Source organism: Genypterus blacodes, unplaced genomic scaffold (assembly GCF_046128005.1).
Source record: "Genypterus blacodes isolate CSIRO-AG114 ecotype Tasmania unplaced genomic scaffold, CSIRO-AGI_Gbla_v1 ptg000057l_1, whole genome shotgun sequence".
Classification (NCBI taxonomy): domain Eukaryota; kingdom Metazoa; phylum Chordata; class Actinopteri; order Ophidiiformes; family Ophidiidae; genus Genypterus; species Genypterus blacodes.
Genome location: NW_027466869.1, coordinates 2,542,175 through 2,561,497, shown reverse-complemented (window position 1 = coordinate 2,561,497; position 19,323 = coordinate 2,542,175). Strand labels below are relative to the sequence as shown.

At 43.4% G+C, this 19,323-nt stretch overlaps 3 protein-coding genes across 4 annotated transcripts; 1 reads left to right on the top strand and 2 right to left on the bottom strand.

The window, feature by feature from the left end:
• The first annotated feature begins 3,558 nt into the window (after nt 1-3,558).
• Nucleotides 3,559-5,953, top strand: taf12 (TAF12 RNA polymerase II, TATA box binding protein (TBP)-associated factor). Its single transcript, XM_076152708.1, has 6 exons — nt 3,559-3,717; nt 4,043-4,263; nt 4,553-4,630; nt 4,781-4,895; nt 4,986-5,074; nt 5,232-5,953. The coding sequence occupies exons 2-6, from the start codon at nt 4,177-4,179 to the stop codon at nt 5,265-5,267; spliced, it is 405 nt and encodes a 134-aa protein (XP_076008823.1). The 5' UTR covers nt 3,559-3,717; nt 4,043-4,176; the 3' UTR covers nt 5,268-5,953.
• Nucleotides 5,813-8,733, bottom strand: rab42b (RAB42, member RAS oncogene family). 2 transcript variants are annotated; one of them, XM_076152707.1, is made up of 3 exons: nt 8,415-8,733; nt 7,924-8,146; nt 5,813-7,182 (listed from the first exon to the last, which is right to left on the bottom strand). In XM_076152707.1, exons 2-3 carry the CDS (start codon nt 8,139-8,141, stop codon nt 6,738-6,740), a joined length of 663 nt encoding a protein of 220 aa, XP_076008822.1. In that variant the 5' UTR covers nt 8,142-8,146; nt 8,415-8,733; the 3' UTR covers nt 5,813-6,737. The 2 variants fall into 2 exon arrangements, with proteins under 2 accessions (XP_076008822.1, XP_076008821.1); XM_076152706.1 differs by having other exon boundaries at nt 8,444-8,728.
• Nucleotides 8,734-9,737: 1,004 nt separating this feature from the next.
• On the bottom strand, nt 9,738-18,441 carry LOC143002534 (CTP synthase 1-like). The gene is made up of 18 exons (XM_076152685.1): nt 18,280-18,441; nt 16,685-16,865; nt 16,366-16,536; nt 16,175-16,275; nt 15,389-15,505; nt 15,157-15,240; nt 14,917-14,997; nt 14,661-14,812; nt 14,307-14,439; nt 14,063-14,151; nt 13,455-13,549; nt 13,104-13,166; nt 12,930-12,973; nt 12,740-12,833; nt 12,592-12,647; nt 12,356-12,452; nt 12,101-12,245; nt 9,738-11,595 (listed from the first exon to the last, which is right to left on the bottom strand). The coding sequence occupies exons 2-18, from the start codon at nt 16,851-16,853 to the stop codon at nt 11,520-11,522; spliced, it is 1,767 nt and encodes a 588-aa protein (XP_076008800.1). The 5' UTR covers nt 16,854-16,865; nt 18,280-18,441; the 3' UTR covers nt 9,738-11,519.
• Between the last annotated feature and the right edge of the window lie 882 nt (nt 18,442-19,323).

Sequence of the window (19,323 nt, the reverse complement as noted above, 5' to 3'; positions counted from 1 at the left end):
ACAATATAGTGCACAAGGTGATGTCTTCCATGTTGAATTGAATACTGAGCTCATGGTGAGGCTCAGCACACAAATATGATGTGACGTTGATAAAGATCTCAAAACCACTGTCGACGGTGACGTGGTGTCCCTCAAGTTTTTCATTACAGGATGACGGTTGCTCTCAAAGCACATTTCCACCTGCTGCATTGAAGATTCAGACCAAAGCAAAGTGCTTTAGCTACAGTCATCTGTATCATTGAATATGAATGATGGCCTAAATGCATTCCCTTGTCACTTTCAGCACCCAAGCTGACTGATGTTACCATCCATTTCGTTCAGATTACTTCACACTACAGCGGGGGGCCCACCAGGTTTGCCCCCTATCACCACTCCTCTTTGCCCTGGCCATCGAACCATTGGCCATCTCATTACAGCCTTCCACTCTCTTTAAAGGCATTATCCGTAATGGTATCGAACACCGACTATCGCTATTTGCGGATGACTTGTTGCTCCAGCTGTTCTGTCCATCCTTGATACATTCAGCAGTTTTTCTGGCAACAAAATCAACATTTCTGGGAGTGAATGTTACCCCATTAATACTTTAAGTTTGCATCTCCGCCAAACAGACTTCCCCTTTCATCTCAGTAGCTCAGGGTCTAAGTATCACGGCATCAATGTGACTCGTACATTCTCAGACCTCCTGCCTGCCAACTACACCGCGCTCACTACAACCCTGAAAACTGACTTTTTTGATGGAACAGTCAAAATGTATGTTCCGCCTAGATTCCTTCCTTCCTTCCTACAATACGTTTCAATCTCTCCCTCTATTCCTTCCAAAACATTTATTTGACTCTTTAGACAAAATGATCAGCGCCTTTATTTGGGGTGCGAAGCCCCCAAGGATCCGCAAACCACTATTACAAAGATGTAAGTTCAGTGGGGGTCTCACCCTACCAAACTTCCAATCCTATTACTGGGCATTTCACATCGACAAACTTCGCTACTGGGTGAATTCCCCTGCGGTACCCTGGTGCAGGCTTGAAGCCCAATCGTGCCCCTTCCTTTCTTCCACCACTGCCCTGATCTACTGGTCTCCCCCAACCAAGATCTCTCAGTTCACCAAGAACCCTGTTGTTCTTAATACTCTAATGATTTGGTATCAATCCAGGAAACACTTTAAATTCGTAAACGCCTCCCCTTCCCCTCCCGGTCAACTCATGTGGGAAGACCTGCTATCGTTCAGGACTCCGCCAAGTGGGACCATCCCTCAGATTTACAGCCATATTCCAGACCTTGGGGACCCATCTAATTCGAAAACACTGGCTACCTGAGAGACTGAGCTTGAACTCCATCTAGACTTAGACTGGTGGGACAAAGTCATATGCAATCTACATACTGCCTCATCCTGTGCTCGTCTCGCTCTCATCCATTTTTCTAAATCCAGATTGGCCGAAATGTTCACAGACGTAGATGACAAATGTAACAGATGTTCGATGCCTCACTGTAACCTAAGCCACATGTTTTTTCTCTACTCCAGGCTCCTCAACTACTGGGCGGGTTACTTCAACACTGTCCACCATATTGGGAATGCAAGTTCAACCCTCCCCTCATATTGCCATCTTCTGCACTCCGTATGACCTATGCCAATTTAACACCACACAAAAGGAAGTGATCATGTTCACCTCTTTGCTTGCTAGACGACGCCTGCTCCTGCATTGGAAATCCCTCACCCCTCCCTCTATTTTGCAATAGCTGAAGGATACAATGTATTTTCTTAAACTCGAGAAAATCAAGTACACTATGAGGGGCCACACTGATAAGTTCTATCAGAGATGGCAACCGTTTCTCTCTTACTTCCCAGATTTACAGGCTATGCGAGTTCTTTTTTATTTTTTCATTTTATTTTACATCCGAGGCAGGCCAGGACGGGGTTGTGTGACTGTGGGGTTGGGTGGGGTTTCTGGGGAGGATGTCCTCTCTTTGTTTTTTTTCCTGTTTCTCTCCTCTCTCTTTCTCTCGATCACAACCTATGATGTGATTTGTACTAGCCTACATTGCTGTTTGACATCATCCTGTAAAAACTGTATTTACCCTATGACATCATTGCAATTCCAATCTACTTGTACTCTACCTGAGGGTCTACGTATAAAGTTTAACAACAATGTCACGGAGCGGCACTGTGCCAGCGCGGCCCCGACAATGACTCTGGTCAGCGCACACACGCACACATGCACACACGCACTTTCGCCCTCCCTCCTATCCGTTCTCCCTCAGTTTGAATAACCCCGTTACAATTTCACAGCAACCAAAGCGGCACACTGGTGATCGCAATTTACATTTACGCACCATGCGGCTTGAGATGCGCTGCTCGCTCCGCGATGTCCCAGCCGGAGTGGGTTGGCCAACCAGAGGCGTCACATTTGCTTGGTTTAAATGGAATGGTTTCGCGCCCTTGCACGGTGACGTGAAAGGGAATTATTTGTATGTTTGCAGAATCCATTCTTTGAGTTACAAATGACCTGCTTTTCATTTCTGTAGAATGAGATATAGTAGGGATAATTTGTGTAATTTATATTTGAGGTTAAGGTAACTGTGACTGCTGTTTTTGTGAGTAGAAATTGGGTTAATTGATTTAAGAAATTGTTTAAAGCCTAGTGGGAGAGGCTATGGAAATAAAAGGAGACTGCCTCAGCCGTCTTCCGACTCCGCATGGTGTTTTGTGGAGTTTAGAGGTAGAACCCCGCGACAAACAGCAATAGTAGTGATAACACAACCTTCCTTCTTTCTCTCTATCTCTCTCTCTCCTCTTTCCCCTCTTTCTATACAAAAAAATGATCTCTAAAATATCCTACAACTGTATGCGCAATGTCATGTACAATGTTTGCTTCAATAAAAAATTGCGTTGATAAAGAATTCAAAACCACTGTTGACAGTGACGGTGACATGGTGTTTTGTTCTTTCTAAGGTGACAGTTACTGGCTGGGCCAACACAAAGACAAAGACAAGGACGGACTCAACTCTTCATTCACCATTATCATATTTTAGAAACAGATTTCCATCTGCTGCATTGAAGATTTGATATATTAGCTGTTAAAATACTGGAGACAGAATTGAAAGAGAAATTATTTCAAAGCAAAGTGCTTAGGCTGCAGTCATCTGTATCATCCAATGTTATGCTGCGGCCTAAATGCATTCCCTTTTCACTTTCAGCACCCACGCTGACTGATGTTACCGTCCAATTCTTGCCAAATGTCCCTAGGCTACAGTATAATATTCCAAGCTCTTCGTATATGTTATTTTATACGCAATTAATAGTAAGAATTGGAGTTCCAAAATCCGATTTTCATCCAAGATGTGTTGTATTTAGTATTATTCATGGGAAATTTAAAACGTATTCAGTAACGCATTCAAGCGAACTACCGTGTATTGTGCTTACATTTATGCTTCAAATATATTTTGTCCGCGGTACACTTGGGGAAGTTAGGGAAATGATGTCGACATTCGATCAACGTTCGCTGACTCAAGATGTCGTTCTACATACCACCAGCAGATGGCAATGGTATGGCGCGATGTTATCACCGGAAATAGTACTACACAAAGCGGAAGTAGTGGAAAAATAACCTCGCTACTTTTTCCCGTGCAGCGCTTCGGATTTTAAGGAGTTTGACGGCTGGAAACGTACTCATTGTTATCGAGACGACGCTAAAAATGGACAGATAGTGTTTGTTTCATCGGGTAAGCCTTTAATTTCACATTTAAATTGAGGATGCAGCGTCCTAGCTGGATTAGCTGCTAATGTTAGCCAAAGTAGCTAACGTCCAAGCTTGATCTGCTATTGTTTTTAGCATTGATACGTTGCTTTGCTGCCGGATTTGACGGAGGTTTAAACCCATTATCGTCTAAATTTCGGCGTTATCATGCTGTAACTCGGATGATATCTTGCTTAACGCAATTATCTGAGGTTATTTGTACGACTAGGGGTTATGGGTAACGCACAGTTACCACGCGTAAGTACATTAAACGCAGCATAAACCTGTACGTCACTCAATATGCTTTACAGATTGACGGACCTGGTCCCTGTGACAAAGATCATCACCACCACCGCCTCATCGTAACTCGTCCCTTCAGAGTTTGATAGATTCACTGACCGGATCACTCCAGAGCCTCTTTCCCGCTCAACCCGCGGCTACCAGAATGGCGAACAGCACCACGACCGTCGGGAAAGCTCTGGTGATACCTGTGCCCGGTCCCGCCAGCAGAAGCAGTCCAGAGGGATCTCAGGTCAGCTCAAGTAGCTCCGAACAGAGATAGAGTTCAAACTTATCAAACTCTCTCCAAGAGCTTTAAAGATGTACGAGAGGAGTAGTTCAAGTTCATAAGATTCATACTGGTCTATGAATGCATCATGCGGTAATGTATTAATGACATCAATGTTGACAAGTCCCTCTACACTCACTACGCCTCCCTCCACCATCCTAGTTTGGTTCTGCTCAGTTGTCGTTTGGAGCAATTGGCGGCACTTCTAACTTTGTTGGTCATTAATTCCCGTGTCGCATTCTGTTGGTTGCAGGTGCTCAGTAAGAAGAAGCTGCAGGACCTGGTGAGAGAGATCGATCCCAATGAGCAGCTGGATGAAGATGTGGAGGAGGTCTGTTCTGTGCTCTTACTCATAGCTTTACACCATCTTGTTTGTGTGTGTCTTTCCTACATTTTGCTGGATTTTAAGTCGCAAGTTGAGAAACTCTGGCTTTGTAAACTAAGCTGGTGATCTTTCCGTTCCTTGGCTCGTGTCTTGCAGATGCTGCTACAAATCGCAGATGACTTCATAGAGAGCGTCGTGACGGCGGCGTGTCAACTGGCGCGTCATCGCAAGTCCAACACGTTGGAGGTGAAGGACGTGCAGCTACATCTGGGTAAGGACGGGGTCACCTTGTACAGAGAGTCACACACTTGCACACAATCGGTCTGATGTTGCCCCTCCTGTGCGTCCCGTTTCCCCTCAGAGCGTCAGTGGAACATGTGGATTCCTGGTTACGGGTCAGATGAGATCCGGCCATTCAAGAAAGCCTGCACCACAGAGGCTCACAAACAGGTGTGTGTGTTCTCTCTCTCTCTCTCTCTCTCTCTCTCTCTCTCTCTGTCTCTCTCTCTCTCTCTCTCTCTCTCTCTCTGTCTCTGTCTCTGTCTCTGTCTCTCTGTCTCTGTGTGTGTGTTTATCTCTTAACTCTTGTGTTTTGCTCTGGTTTCAGAGGATGGCGCTGATCCGGAAGACAACCAAAAAGTAGCAGACCTTCACCTAACATGTCGTAGTCACTTTGTGTGTTTGATTCTTTTTGTCTTTTGTTTCGACCGGGATTTTGGATCTGTAACGACGAAGAAGGAGATGGAATATGTTATATTTTTGACATTTAGACGGTGTTGCATTTTTACATGACGTCCCTCTGATTTGAGTGTTTTGCCAGCAGATTCACACGGTAATCTAATTGTTGTGCGTTTTCATATTTTGGTGTCATTGAGCCAAACCTGGTCAAATGCTGTCGATTGCATTTTTCAATAAACATGGAACAGGAAGACGTATTTTGGACGGAGGCGACTGCTGTGTCCACTGTGCTTTTTGATATTCTATTCTCCAGCATTGGCACAGGATGCAAAGATTACACAAATGTTCTGCCAGACATCCGACACTGTTTATCGTGATTTATTATTTACAAGTTTAACTGATCAAATTCTGAAAAATAATAATAGCAACTAATGTGTTGTTGTTGTTGTTGTGGATGCTTTTGTGTTGTTAGTGTAGTAGGTTTCTTTATACGTTAACAGATTTAACTCCACTATGATTGGAAATGAAAGAAGTTTGATTTTATTTGTATTCTTGTTTATTTTGTGGAAACTAAATGCAACAAATTAACAATGGCAGACGTGGTGTCAACTTTTCATTGTCACATGAAAAATAAATGATTATACTACTTAAGGAGACGGTGACATGAAGTGACTACAGGCGTTTACAGGAGTTTTATTTAAGGCTTTTAGTTAGACCTGGAAATACAAAATTCACTATTGACTGTAGAAACATCCAGTACTTCTAACATATGTGTGTCATACTAATGTGCAGCACACCAGGTAGACACAACAGCTACTTGCCTGTCAGTGAATCAGTCATTTGGACGTTTTTTTTAGCAGCAATCATTGCATTTCTGCTGCAGGAACACAGGAGATTTACTCGTCAGGCAAAATATGGGTAATCGCTGCAGATTGCACAACATTTCAAAACAACAATATCCAATAACACAAGCTTTCATTTACCTAATGAACATTAAATAGATTCACGGCACTTCATCCTCGACTTCCATCATTCATCAACTGAACTAGCAACTGGACAGTAATCCTCAGGGACAGGAGCCCAGTTTCTCATGGCTGCAGGTTCAAACTCATAAATAATAGAAAAATGCAGAGAAGTGCTCAAGTATACAAAACTTTCAGCAATGTCAAAAGTTGAACCTAAATGAGCATGAATTGAATCTCAACGTGTATTTCAGTTCAACACAAAAGCAGGTAAGATGGCAGCTTCAGGCAAACGGCCCTGCAAGGTCTAATGGGTACTGAACACAGAGGTTAAACACATTATTAGTCTATTACATTGCCAAATTAAGACAGCAAGGGCAAACATGTATTAGAAATCCACCTAATGTGTTTAAATCAAGCCATGAAGTAGATTTCCTAAACAATTTCAGGTCCTAGAGGGACACATTCCAGTCTTATCGACAACAGTTCTTCTTGGGGGCTTTGCCGGACTGAGCCAGGCTGACTCTCCGTAGCTGCAGCGCTTGTGGGGCGGCGCACTTGACGCCGTCCCAGCCTTCTTGTAGTTTAACCTCCCCGCTCAGAAGACCTTGATAAACCTGTCGCGTCAGAAGCTCGAAGGCCTCCTTGGCGTTCTTCCCCGTCTTGGCAGAGGTCTCGACATAAGGAACACCCAGCTGTCCGGCCAGTTTCTCAGCCTCTAACCGGCTCACCATCCTCTCCCCGTCGGCTTCGCGGTCGCTCTTGTGGCCCACCAGGATGAAGAGAACCGTATACGGCTGGACTCGTGCACACACCTCAGTGTGCCACTCCTTAATATTGTCAAAGGAGTTCCGGTTGGTCATGTCAAAAACCAGCAGGCCCCCAACAGAGTTGCGATAATAAGAACGAGTCACTGACCTGAGGAGAGGATGAGGAGATGAAGAAAAGGGAGACAATGTGATGAGATTTCAACGTTAACACAAACCGATGATTGCATTGTTGGACCACAAAGGGCAGTTCAGACTTTGCTACCAATCAGTTTCCAGTTGCATTGATCAAATCATCACCGGCTTCTCTGTACTGAGATCATCAGATAAACAGATTACCGGCAGTCTTTCATCAATCAGAGGCCAAAGCTCCTCCACGAGTCACTGAATATGTGACTCAAGACTTAAAAGAAGTCGAACTGAAATGGGAGAACAGTTTTTAGCTGACTTGCATGCGATTAACGAGCTGCAGCCTCCACACAGACAAGGTGAACACAAACACCTACGGTCTGCAGCTCACAGCAGTTTGGGGCAAAATAATTATCCCAGAAAAATATCCGTTCTGATTCTTTTGTCAGACATGCTGAGCATAAAGAGGAACACCTTTAATAAAGCTGTGCCACACATAATGAATCTCTGAGGAGCTCTTGGATACACACCCAGAGCTGAAGTCAAACACTGGCTGAGCAACACCAGTGAATAATAATAACTATTACACACACACACACACACACACACACACACACACACACACACACACACACACAGTCTGTCCTCATTTGACACACATTCCAGAGTGTGACGAATCCAAACATCCGCCTTGGCTCTTGTGTTAGCTTTTAGTTCTGACTGGGTGAGATACTTTAGAAGCACCGGGTGTCTTGGTTCTTACCTGAACCTCTCCTGGCCAGCTGTGTCCCAGAACTGCAACTTTACACGGACCCCCGGCTCCACCTCCAGGAAGTGGACATAGAAATCTACTCCTACTGTCTCGTTGATTGATTCAAGGAATTGGCCATCTGTGTAGCGTTTGAGCAAAGACGACTTCCCCACTGTGGAGTCCCCCAGCATGATGATCCTGAACTGGTACTGCCACATAGTCAGGTCCATTGTTGCTGAGAAGAGGGAGATGAGGAATTAGAATGGAGAGGTTAGATCGGAGGAATGAGGAAGTGTGGGCAGAGAGAGAAAGCTGTGGATGGATAAGGACACAATGAGAGGAATAGCTGACTAATTGCAGCAAAGGGGTTATTAAATTGGTTATGAGAGAAGTTAGAAATGATAAGAGAGATAAGAGAAACAGCCAAGATGGTCCCATGAGTTATACAGAGAGAGAAACCAGAGGTCACAGGAAAGCAGAATACTTCCCACCAGCAGGTTCACCGTGTTAAGACGCTCCTCATAAATCTCACATTCAACAGAGTGGTCAGTGCCCATGGTCATCACACCCTCTTATCCAGCTGACAGCTGTCGAGCGAGCCTCTCTCGCTCTCTCTCTCCCTCACAGAGACGCTTCGCTTCTTGACCCCTCAGATCCTCAATGAAAGCAGATATGTGAAGAAATCTGCTCCAGAAAGTAGAGCTCAATATCCTGGTTGCTGCCCTCCTACCAGCTGCCTTAAGCATGTGCATGAGTGAATTAACGTGTGTGTGTGTGTGTGTGTGTGTGTGTGCTGTGCAGGGGTGGGGACTTTTTAAGTTTGCTTGCCTGTTGTTACTTGACAAAAGGAGGGGCTAAAGCATGATGACATAGGCAGGGCTGGTGTGGAGAGGAATTTAAGGAAGTGGTAGCTGCTTGCATGTCGCAGCATATCAAAGCAAACCAAATGCAGGTTGGTAACAAAACAACTTTAGATTCTCTGGAAGTACAGGGAAAAGATGACATTATAGTCTAGTATCGTATAGGTCCAGGGGTTTTAAGGTTATATTTAGTAATGCACTCAAGGCTAAATTAGTTGACTGCAAGCCTTGGCTGTCAGCTACAATATTCCTCTCAATGTAAACAACAGGGTCACACCACCAGAATCCAAAAAGCCTGCAGGGAAAAAGCAGTTTATGAGTGACACCTTGCAATATAAATAAGGCTGCAGTCCAGTATGACTGCGTCAAAATTGAGCAAAACTCCAGCACAGTGTCAACAAAAACTGAACATTATAAGTGTCATAAAGAGGATTTATTGCTACTCTGCTGTGTATGCATGGCCAAAAGGAAACACACAGACCATATTCCCATGGCATTTGGGATGTTTATAGTCTCCACTTGGGACTCCGTAATGATTTTGACCTCTCAGTCTTCGTCCACAATGTCCGATTTTCCACTGCTACATAAAGTATACAATATAAATAATATAAACGGTGGACTTCCTTGAGGTGAAATGAATAAATCCTCTCTCCCCGAGGATGAACCGTCTCTATTTAAGATGATGAGTTTTGCTCTGGTACACTAAAGGCCTGAAGTTACATTTTGCACAGAAAACATCTAGTAATCTGTCAGATTGCCCCAAAACTTTCAAAGCAGGAATCCTATTACGTTATTACTTTACAATTTAGCTCAGAGGTTGTAAGGAACGCAGTTTTATTGCAGAGTAAATAAATATGACACCTTTGATATGAAGTGCTCCAAGTGCATCATCATATAATAGAATAGTTTGCAGTCGTTCAGGGAAAACATGGCTTTATTGGAATTCAAAAGGTTCTCCAAGTAAGGTGGGAGTATCATATGACAGTTTAGTTTTAGCAAAACAAAAGCTGACTCACCAAACCGTCACTGATTAAAAAAAGAAAAAAATGAAAAAAAGCAGATCTTATGAGAAAGATTTTCAGCTCAACTAGAGCAAAGGCCGGACATGTGATTGAACATATTTCATACGATCTTTCAGAGTGAAAATGTAACTGAAGTCTGAAGCGGATCAGAACCTGTTAGTGAAAGTTTGGTGGCGTTTCAGTTCAGCATCATATCAAATGCTAGTCCTAGTTTCAGTTTATGTCTTTGCGAAGCTTCGTTTCAGATCACTTAAGGTGGTCTGACAGTCAGATGACTCTGAATCGCTGCAAGCTATTTAGGGAAGTTGTTTTAATTAATATAAAAAAACTTTGAACAGGTAAACTGACTGGGCTTTTGCTTTCGTCTACCTAGATGATAGAAATATGAAACACAGGTTACAGGTGTAAAAAACAACTTAAAACTTTAGATAAAAGATTTTTAATGAATATCCCAAAGTGCACACATTTTGCAGACGCATAAATTCATGCACATCAGGGTTCATTAGTTAGAACCTGAGTGATATGTCTTCCCTCTTACATCTTAAAAGAAAGTTTCTAAACCAGGGCCCGAAAACACAACTTACGGCCAGATTTACTAAGCATAATGCCAATTACCTTCAAGGCCGCAAATGTCTGCCTGACCATATGTTTTCACTTGTGTAGGGATTTACTAAAACTGATTATGTAAATGAGCAGAGCCGAAGCGAGATCATTTGAATGCACCTCCGCTATTTAAGATGCATTTTACAGTTATTATCCTGGCCTCTCTGCTGCTCATCAACATGTTCAGATTCACACAGAATTTCATTAGAATCTATCAACCGAGAAATCAATCTATCAATCAATCTCTCCTAATGGCAACTAGGCAACAGCCAGACGGATTTGTCTCGTTCAGGTCTGTAAAAGTCCTGCAAAACACTTAGTATATCTAGCCGTAGTGTTCCAATTTACTCTCATATTTTACATACACACACACCATGCAGTAAAGTGCAGGATAGTCGTAGAAAACCTCCAAGATCCCTAAATAATTCTCTGAAGATGTGAAAGCTTGCAGTAAAACCACTCAGATAAATATATATGTGCATTAAAATGTCGTATTATGGGCAAGAAACAAAGACAAATAACCTCAAGTGGGTTAAATTTTTGATCACAATAAACAAACTTCTGGCACGACACTGCATGTTTTTATAGATCTGTGTTTTCATACTGGTTGCTGACCAGTATGAAAGAAAGTATAAAGACCATTCTGTATTCAGTTTGACAAGTTTCCATCTCCACTGAACTGTACGTGTTGTAACTGTCCCTCAGTACTAAAGACATAAAGATGAAATAGTATATTTGCTTAGAGAAATATGTATATACACACACACATATTTCTACAGTTCTGTTATTCATTCAAAATGATATATGTTGGTATATTCTTTCTGATTATACCAACATATTCACATCATTGTTAGAAAACCCTTGCAAACATTTTGCAAACCATCTGTCTCAACAACACCAACCAGTGTTTGTTAAGACATATCTTTAGGTTATACACTCAATGAAGGCGTTGCATATTGATTTAAAAAAACAAAACAAATCAACATTCACATTCTTCAAAGTCTAGAAAGGTTTTGGTGTTTTTTCTTAAGTCTGGATACGCAGCATCAGGGCCAGAAACACTTTTGAGGGCACATTTTCATTTTCACAGGTGACATACAAACACAAGTGTGCTGCTTCAGTCCTAGGCCATAGGAAACTTCAGCTCAGAGATGTCGATGTCAGGAGAGCTGCTGCCGCTATTGTCACTGTACGTGTCCCTGAAAGGCAACAACAGAGAACACTGAGTATTATAGCAATAATGCCTGTTCTCTCCTGACTACACATTTAACTGTAATACATATTTACACAGGTAAATGAGGTTTAATTGCAGTAATAAAAATGGAATTTACCATAACAATGAACCTAAAGGTCCCTGAATTGTCAAGTTGCTGCATCAACACCCTGTCTAATGTCCTAATCAATGGTGAAGATAATGTGTCACAGTAGATTAATTAAAGAAATGTTATCACAATCCAATTCAGACCTCAATCAAATGTGCTCCCTGGAACTAAAACAGTTACCGTGCATCAGTGGTACTTCAGCAGTTAAAGATACTGCATATGAAATAACTCGGCTGACTTTTTGCAGAACTTGAGAAAGCCTGCACGGGACTCCTAGTCTCCACCAAAACCTTCACAGGTCGACCTTCACTAAATCATCAGAGCACAGCAGCTTCCAATGAATGACCTTTGAAGGATAATAGATCCATGGAACAGGTCGTACCGTGGAGAGAGGCGGCAGCCCTTGGCCAGGAAGCCCGGGAGTTTTCCTGCGGCAGCCAGCAGGAGACCAAAGTATGGAGGAGACGGTTTGATGGGCCTGGAGGTGAACTCTGGGTGGAACTGCACTCCGACAAAGTAACAGTGATCTGAAACAAAACACAAGGTCGGCCATTACTCCGGGCTTCCATCAGTACCACTACAGTTGTGTTCTTCACCAGCATGTGGATGATTCATTTTAAGATCATTTCTAACGCACCTTCTAACTCGATGATTTCCATCCTCTCTCCTTCCACATCCTGGCCCACAAAATGAAGGCCCTTCTGTTCAAAGTGGTGCTTAAGCTCAGGGTTCACCTAGGGAAGCGCGAGTTCAGAGAGGTTATTCAAACGAGAATAATACAATCCTGAAGGATGTGAATTTATTACATTATTCAGTGAAATGTCTGTATAAACTGTGGGTTCTCAGCGCTTTGAAACCAGGCCTGGTCTCTACCTCAAATCTGTGTCTGTGCCTCTCCTCGATGTATTCCACATCTCCATACAGTTTTCCTGCAATGATGAAACATAAATTGTTACAAACCCAAAAAATAAGCTGAGAAAAAAAAAACGTCCATTACCTCCGGGCAGATGGTCGTACTTACTCACTATACTGTTAGATTTAAAAATGGTCCGCCTCTTCCCGAGCCTCATGGTGCCACCCATCTGCTCGGGGTTATGTTCGGGCATCTCAATCACCTGTTCAGGTGAAACACAACGTTACAACCATTCCCCTAGAAAACAATGAGATTTAACATGAGAAGGGGAACAATGGCTTCACACATCTTAACCTACCACAGGGTGTTTGGACTCGGGATTGAATTCTGTGGAGTTGGCATCTGGAAGAGAGAACCAGTACAACCTGCTTGATGCGCTCTGAGCTCATAACAGCTTCACACTTTGACACACTTTTGGTCAGATATGTATGTCTGTATGTAAGTGTGTGTGCCGAACTCTGCATTTACTTACCAGGCCAGCTGAGGACTTCGCGGGCGAACTCGCACACCGCCAGCTGCATGCCTAAACACACTCCTACACCAAAACAAGACCAGCAGGATTCTTACATAAAGAGCTACTGTAATGTATCGCTTATAATAGAATCAATTACAACACCCTGAACAGGATCCCCGATGAGCAAACCATTCTTACTTGTAGCCATCATCATTTGTCAAAAACATGAACACATTGGGACGAGCTTGAGGCCTTGCAAATGTTCAGTGTTACAAAAGCAGTTACTCCTGGGGCAATATGGAATGAAGACAAGAACATCTAAAAGTTAGGAGACAAGGTCACAACTCATTTCTTCGGCCTCTTTCTTACCCAGAAATGGTTTATTCTGTTTCCTCGCCCACTTGATAGCCTGCATCTTGCCTTCTGTCCCTCTCACGCCAAACCCTCCTGGCACCAGCACGCCCCTGGGAGCAGAAGCAACAGAGCCTCAGTTAAGCCTCCAGTCGGACGTAACACAACGACACAGACGCAATCTTTCAAACTACACAGACACCTTTACCTTTGATATGACCTGTAATGCATGAATGTAGACCGGATGTAACTGTAGTAAGAAAGCTTTGGAAGCTTAACGCCTAAGCTTTTGAGACAACAGTGACTAAAGCCTGTGCCACTAACAACCCCAAAGATGCTGCCTGCTTGGAAAACAACCTGTAAAGCAGCGTGCCCCCTGAGCCAGATGATGATTTTAGACAGATTCTTTTTCTCTTCTTACACGTGCCTGGAATGCTGCTTTCAGGTGAAACACTGAATACACTCTCAAACACACTGCGTTCAGCTTTTTGGGTGTTGCCTGAAGGTGTGTGACCCATGCGCTTGTGGCTGCGGCATCACAGCTCTCTGCTACCATTGTGTGGCCTAAAGATATTATTGAATCATCAGATGACAGCCGGCATGTGTGTTCTATGCTATGTACTCACTGAGCCCTGCAGAGTTTCTGCCAGGCCTCGTGGTATTTGACGGGCTCCTCCATTAGAGTGTTGTCCTCCAGGTCTGCTGAGTCTATGTACTGTAACAGGAATAAGCAGTATTACAGGAAGCAGGCTCGATCAGTGTCAGGACTGACAGGCTGACAAATATATCAATGTATGGCACTGTGTCGATGCTACTAGTTTAAACTTGGGAAACAATGCATGATGTCACAGTGAGGGAGAGATGACATACCTTGACTTCTAGTTTGTGATTAATGGCGAGGGCGGAGTGCTCCAGAGCCTTGATAACTGAGGTGTAGGCGTCTGATAACTTGGTGTATTTCCCCACCAGGGCGATGGAAACGCACTCCAGGAGACGGTCAGATCTGAGGAAGTAGATACATCACATCAACCCTCTGGAGTTCAGTTCAGTGATGTTACCTATGGTGCATATGAAGCAACACCAATATGCAGCACAGAAATAGCCCAGAAGATTTTTTGTTACCTTTCAGAAAAACAACATTTCTGATTTTCTACTCAAACTTTTACCGTCCACAAACAAGACGTCACAGCAGAAAATGGCAGAGGGCAAGACGATGTTTCTCACCTATCAGACATCTCCTTCCACTTGGACAGCATCCTCTTGGCCCTCACCTCCACAGGCAGGTTGAGCCGCTGGCAGAAGTAGCTCACCACCCCCTGGTTCTCCAGCAGCAGGGGAACTCTGTAGACTGTCGAGACATCGTGGACGCAGATCACCTGGGGAAAAAAACACAGACAACAGATGTTACTGTCTAATTCCATTATCTCCAGAGCTGTCTACTGTAGGCAGGCAAGCCATTTTGTAAATCATTGCACTTCACCTGTGTGGGCTCCACATGACAGAACATGGAGATCTTCTCCTTGACAGCTGTTTCGAGAGGCGTCACACAGCGGCACATAATCTAAGAAAAATAGTCCAAAGTGAGACAACAGGAAGGAGTAATGACTTATCTATCAAAGGAAAGATGAGAGGCACTACTACAGGATAATGTGCTTCATATTGAAATCTCAGGTGAATGTAAAGCTTGAGAAGAAGCAGCAGTGTGCCGAGTCTGACTCACCAAATCTGGAGACAGGCCCAGTCCTCTGAGTTCTCTCACGCTGTTCTGGGTGGGTTTGGTTTTCTGTTCCCCTGTGGTGCCGGGCTGAGGTCACAGTAAAGTCAATTCACTTTAACATGTGTAAATGTGAATGTGTTGGAAACATACATCACTAATCAAACTGCTTTAAATCTACAAACCTGAGTACATGTACGTGCATGTGTGTGTGTGTGTGTGTGTGTGTGTCCCGTACCTGTGGAACGAGGCTGACGTGGATGTTGCAGAAGTTCTCTTTCTTCACTTTGAACTGAAACTGCCTGAAGGCCTCGATGAAGGGCATGCTCTCGATGTCGCCCACCGTGCCTCCCAGCTGTTGACACAAAACAACCGCTCAGACCACAGCAGGGCCACGCAAGAGTCCTCGGCCCCCTGCAGCCCCCTGATCCAGCCTCGGAAAGGGCAGAAGTTCATCCTCTGAACTGGTTGAGATTTATGCTAAAGGTACTGAGGCGGAGTAATTCACCTTTGTTTACAAACACGCTTTACCAAGAGGCTGGTGCTATTTCAAGGTTCCCTCTACTGGCTGCTGTGTGCCAATATCTGCTGCTGTAGGTTGAATTCTCGTTTTGAGTTTGGATCAAAAACCTGCTCCGTCTTTCTCATATGCAGCAACACAAGATAGTCAAGTCACGTTCATAAGACCATATTTGAAATTGTAATTGACCACCAAGGGTAAACACCAGACTATGGCTGCCTTGATTATTTGTGTTTCTTTTTAAATTTTCAGGAGCATTTGGTATGAAATAATGCAGTCGGGCTCTGACCTTCCATGGAGTCCAGGCATGCGGAGGCGGCATAATCCAATAAAACCACTTACATGCCTTAATAAATCATTTTACAATCTAGGTCTGTTACGCGGCGTAGGCGGACTTCAACCGCATCAAGGAGCTTACATGCCGTTTGAAAAAGACGATTTTCTAACAATCTATTTTCAAGAGCATGTAAAAGTACTGACTGACAAGAAGTGAGTCCAGTTTACCTCTATGACACAGACTTGAGGCTCCACACTGTCACCATCTACTGGGATCCTGGCCTGCTTCATCACCCAGTCCTGGATGGCATCAGTGATGTGGGGCACAACTGCAAGTACAGACAGAAAAGGCAATTTAATGTGTTTGAAAGTTACAAGTTCAGTAAGTCAATGACGTGACGCCTTGAGCTCTTGCTCACCCTGTACAGTCTTGCCCAGGTAGTCTCCCTTTCTCTCTTTATTGATGACCGACTGATAGATCTTTCCCGTAGTAAGGTTGTTGTCTTTGGTGAGACGAATGTCCAGGAAACGCTCATAGTTGCCCAGGTCCAGATCCACCTCCCCACCGTCGTCCAGGACAAACACCTCACCTGCGCACACATATACTATTAATTTAGCAAATGACGATTCTGTGTGTGATGGTTCTTAATCAAACACTGTAGGCCTCAAACACACAGCCAAACAAAGCTGCGGCTGATAAAAGGCCAAAGTAAACAAGAGGCTGACTCAGGTGCTCACCGTGTTCATAAGGTGAAAAGGTGCCGGCATCGATGTTGATGTAAGGGTCTATTTTGATGGCTGTGACACGAAGGCCGCAGGCTTTGAGGATTGTTCCCACACTACTGGCAATGATGCCCTTACCAATCCCAGATATGACACCACCGGTGACCAGGATGTACTTCATCATGACAGGTGAGGACTGAAAATAAAACAAAGGTACATCAAAGTCAATCCAAACTGTTCCCTCCCAAATGATGTAGGAAATCTATAAGTCCTAAAAGAGCAGTGAGATTATGTTGTAACGACGGTAAACAATGTATAGGAGTCAAATGAGAGGCAACTGAAAAATGATCTATGACTGAGCAAAGTCTTCTTCACACAGACCTGCCCAAGGGTGGCAGGGTTTAAGGATACGACGGTGCAGCCTGGAGGATGCACATGGTGGCAGAACAGGTCCTACCAGGCCAGTATACAAGTACACGCTCTATAAACAGAACATGGACGCGTCAACTCCCCTGGTGTAGTCAAGCACATTTCCTTCAGTCTTTTCTTTTCAGTATGCTGATGATGCAAATCTATTTTGCAGGCAGGACATTTTTGGCTTGTGTAAATCATTCCCATACTCCACCCACCTGTGACACAACAGCATACCAAACTGAAAACACTGTTTGCACCCCTGTACATCACATTCTTGGAATACACTAACAAACAAATACAGTATGTGTCCAACTCAACTTGCTTTACTGACGTCTTACCTTGCGATGGATGTGTCACAATTTCAAGTTAATAAACTTCTAAATGTTCCCGATCTCTCTCTTAAAACCTATTATTAATACATCATTTGGACTTGGGCTCATTTCCCTCTTAGTACGAGTGTATCAGCAGGTCTGAACAAAGCAATCACACTCAGATATGAAACATAATATGAACTAGTTATGCACCAATTCCAATCATTTTCAATCTGATTCATGTAGAATCACAGATTATATGCTCACTAATATGCTCACTGTACCTTTGATTGCCATGTGAAAGGATGCTATGAAAAGCTAATATATCTGCCAACTGCTTAACTTCCTGTCAAACTAAATCAGATATACAGCAAAAGGAAATATCAACAGACAAATTGACAACACTGATAAACGTTAAAACGGCCCTGGTGATCTAACCAACCCACAGCAAGGCATATGGGTGTTTACATCATCATGTCTTCACTTGGGTCACCCACACGTCACCTTACGCGCGCAAAACAAATGGCGGGAAATAACATACGCGGACATGGACAAACACAGGAAGACTTTCTGTGAGCTGTGGCGCCATCATGGTGCTACATTTGGACATTGTGGCCAAAATGCATCATGACACACAGAAACACGTGTGCTGAAGTTTTAAGGACGGGAGTTCGGTGTCATTACGTCTAGTTTTTATCCAGCACATCAACACCATTGTGTTTACATGAACGTTTGTCAATAAGGCGATACGTTGACGTGTTGCTTCTGTTGCACACATAAAACGACACATGTTGATGAAGATGTAAGCAACAACAACAAAGGACGTCTTCGCTGTGTCGTAGTTACACGCATCACTTATGCTGTGCACAAACAACAGACACTTACCTGGCAGCTAGAGACAAATTGACTCCTTCTGGCTGGACTTGTGCGTGTTTTTTATGTCAGTGGTGGCGTTTGTCTTCTATTTACGGACCATTGGTGCTCGCCACGTTGTTCTTCGGTAATCGCACGTACAGCAAAACTCAACCGTCCTAGCTGCTGCTTCCTTCCGTTACAGCTGGTGGGTATTTCCTGCCCTATGTTTAGTCTCCCAGGCTTTATGTTTGTTATCTCTACACCGTATCTACCGTATCTCTACACTATACGAGACAACAGCAACCACGCCTTAATCATTTTGTATACTTATAGCGGCATTGTCTTCTGTTATAATTGTTGTGTGGAATGGGGAATACTTTAATTTTAATTTTATTTCCACAAACCACTTGTACCTTACATTTTTGTCATGTTTTTTAGTATTCTTTCATAAATATTACTTTGTCTCCTCGCACTAAATTAATATTACCAATAATAGTGTTTTTACACTCTCTGGGGTCCTCGGGGGTTGACCTGGAAGTCTAAACTCGGGACATTAAAGATCGTGGAATGTTTTAACCGTCATATGACATCACATGGAAAGAGCAATTTCAAGGTCGATGTAACTGCAAATAATGTTGTGGTACTGCAAGCAATTAATAAATCAATTACTCTCACGACATGTATCAGATAATCATACTCTCCTTCCCTCGTACAGCAGGTTGTTTGTCTGCCATTAATGTTACAGAGACCTGATATTAATCTGCCATCAAATCACCAGGACTCGCTTTTTATAGATTAAACTATAAATGTTGTCGTTTAATCTAGATATGTTAATGAGTTATCATCTTCAGAATTTAGCCACTCACAAGTTTTATACTCGTGACTTCAAACATCAATCACACCACTAGATGGCGTATGGGATCTACAATTTGGTGCCTTAGTAGTCAACACGTTATGTAGGCTGGATGGAGCTATCAATGAAGCTGTTCACATATAACAGATCTAAGGACATCATAGAAGGAGATAATGCACCAGATAGTGTTACACTGAGATCACATTAGGCATACTTATTAC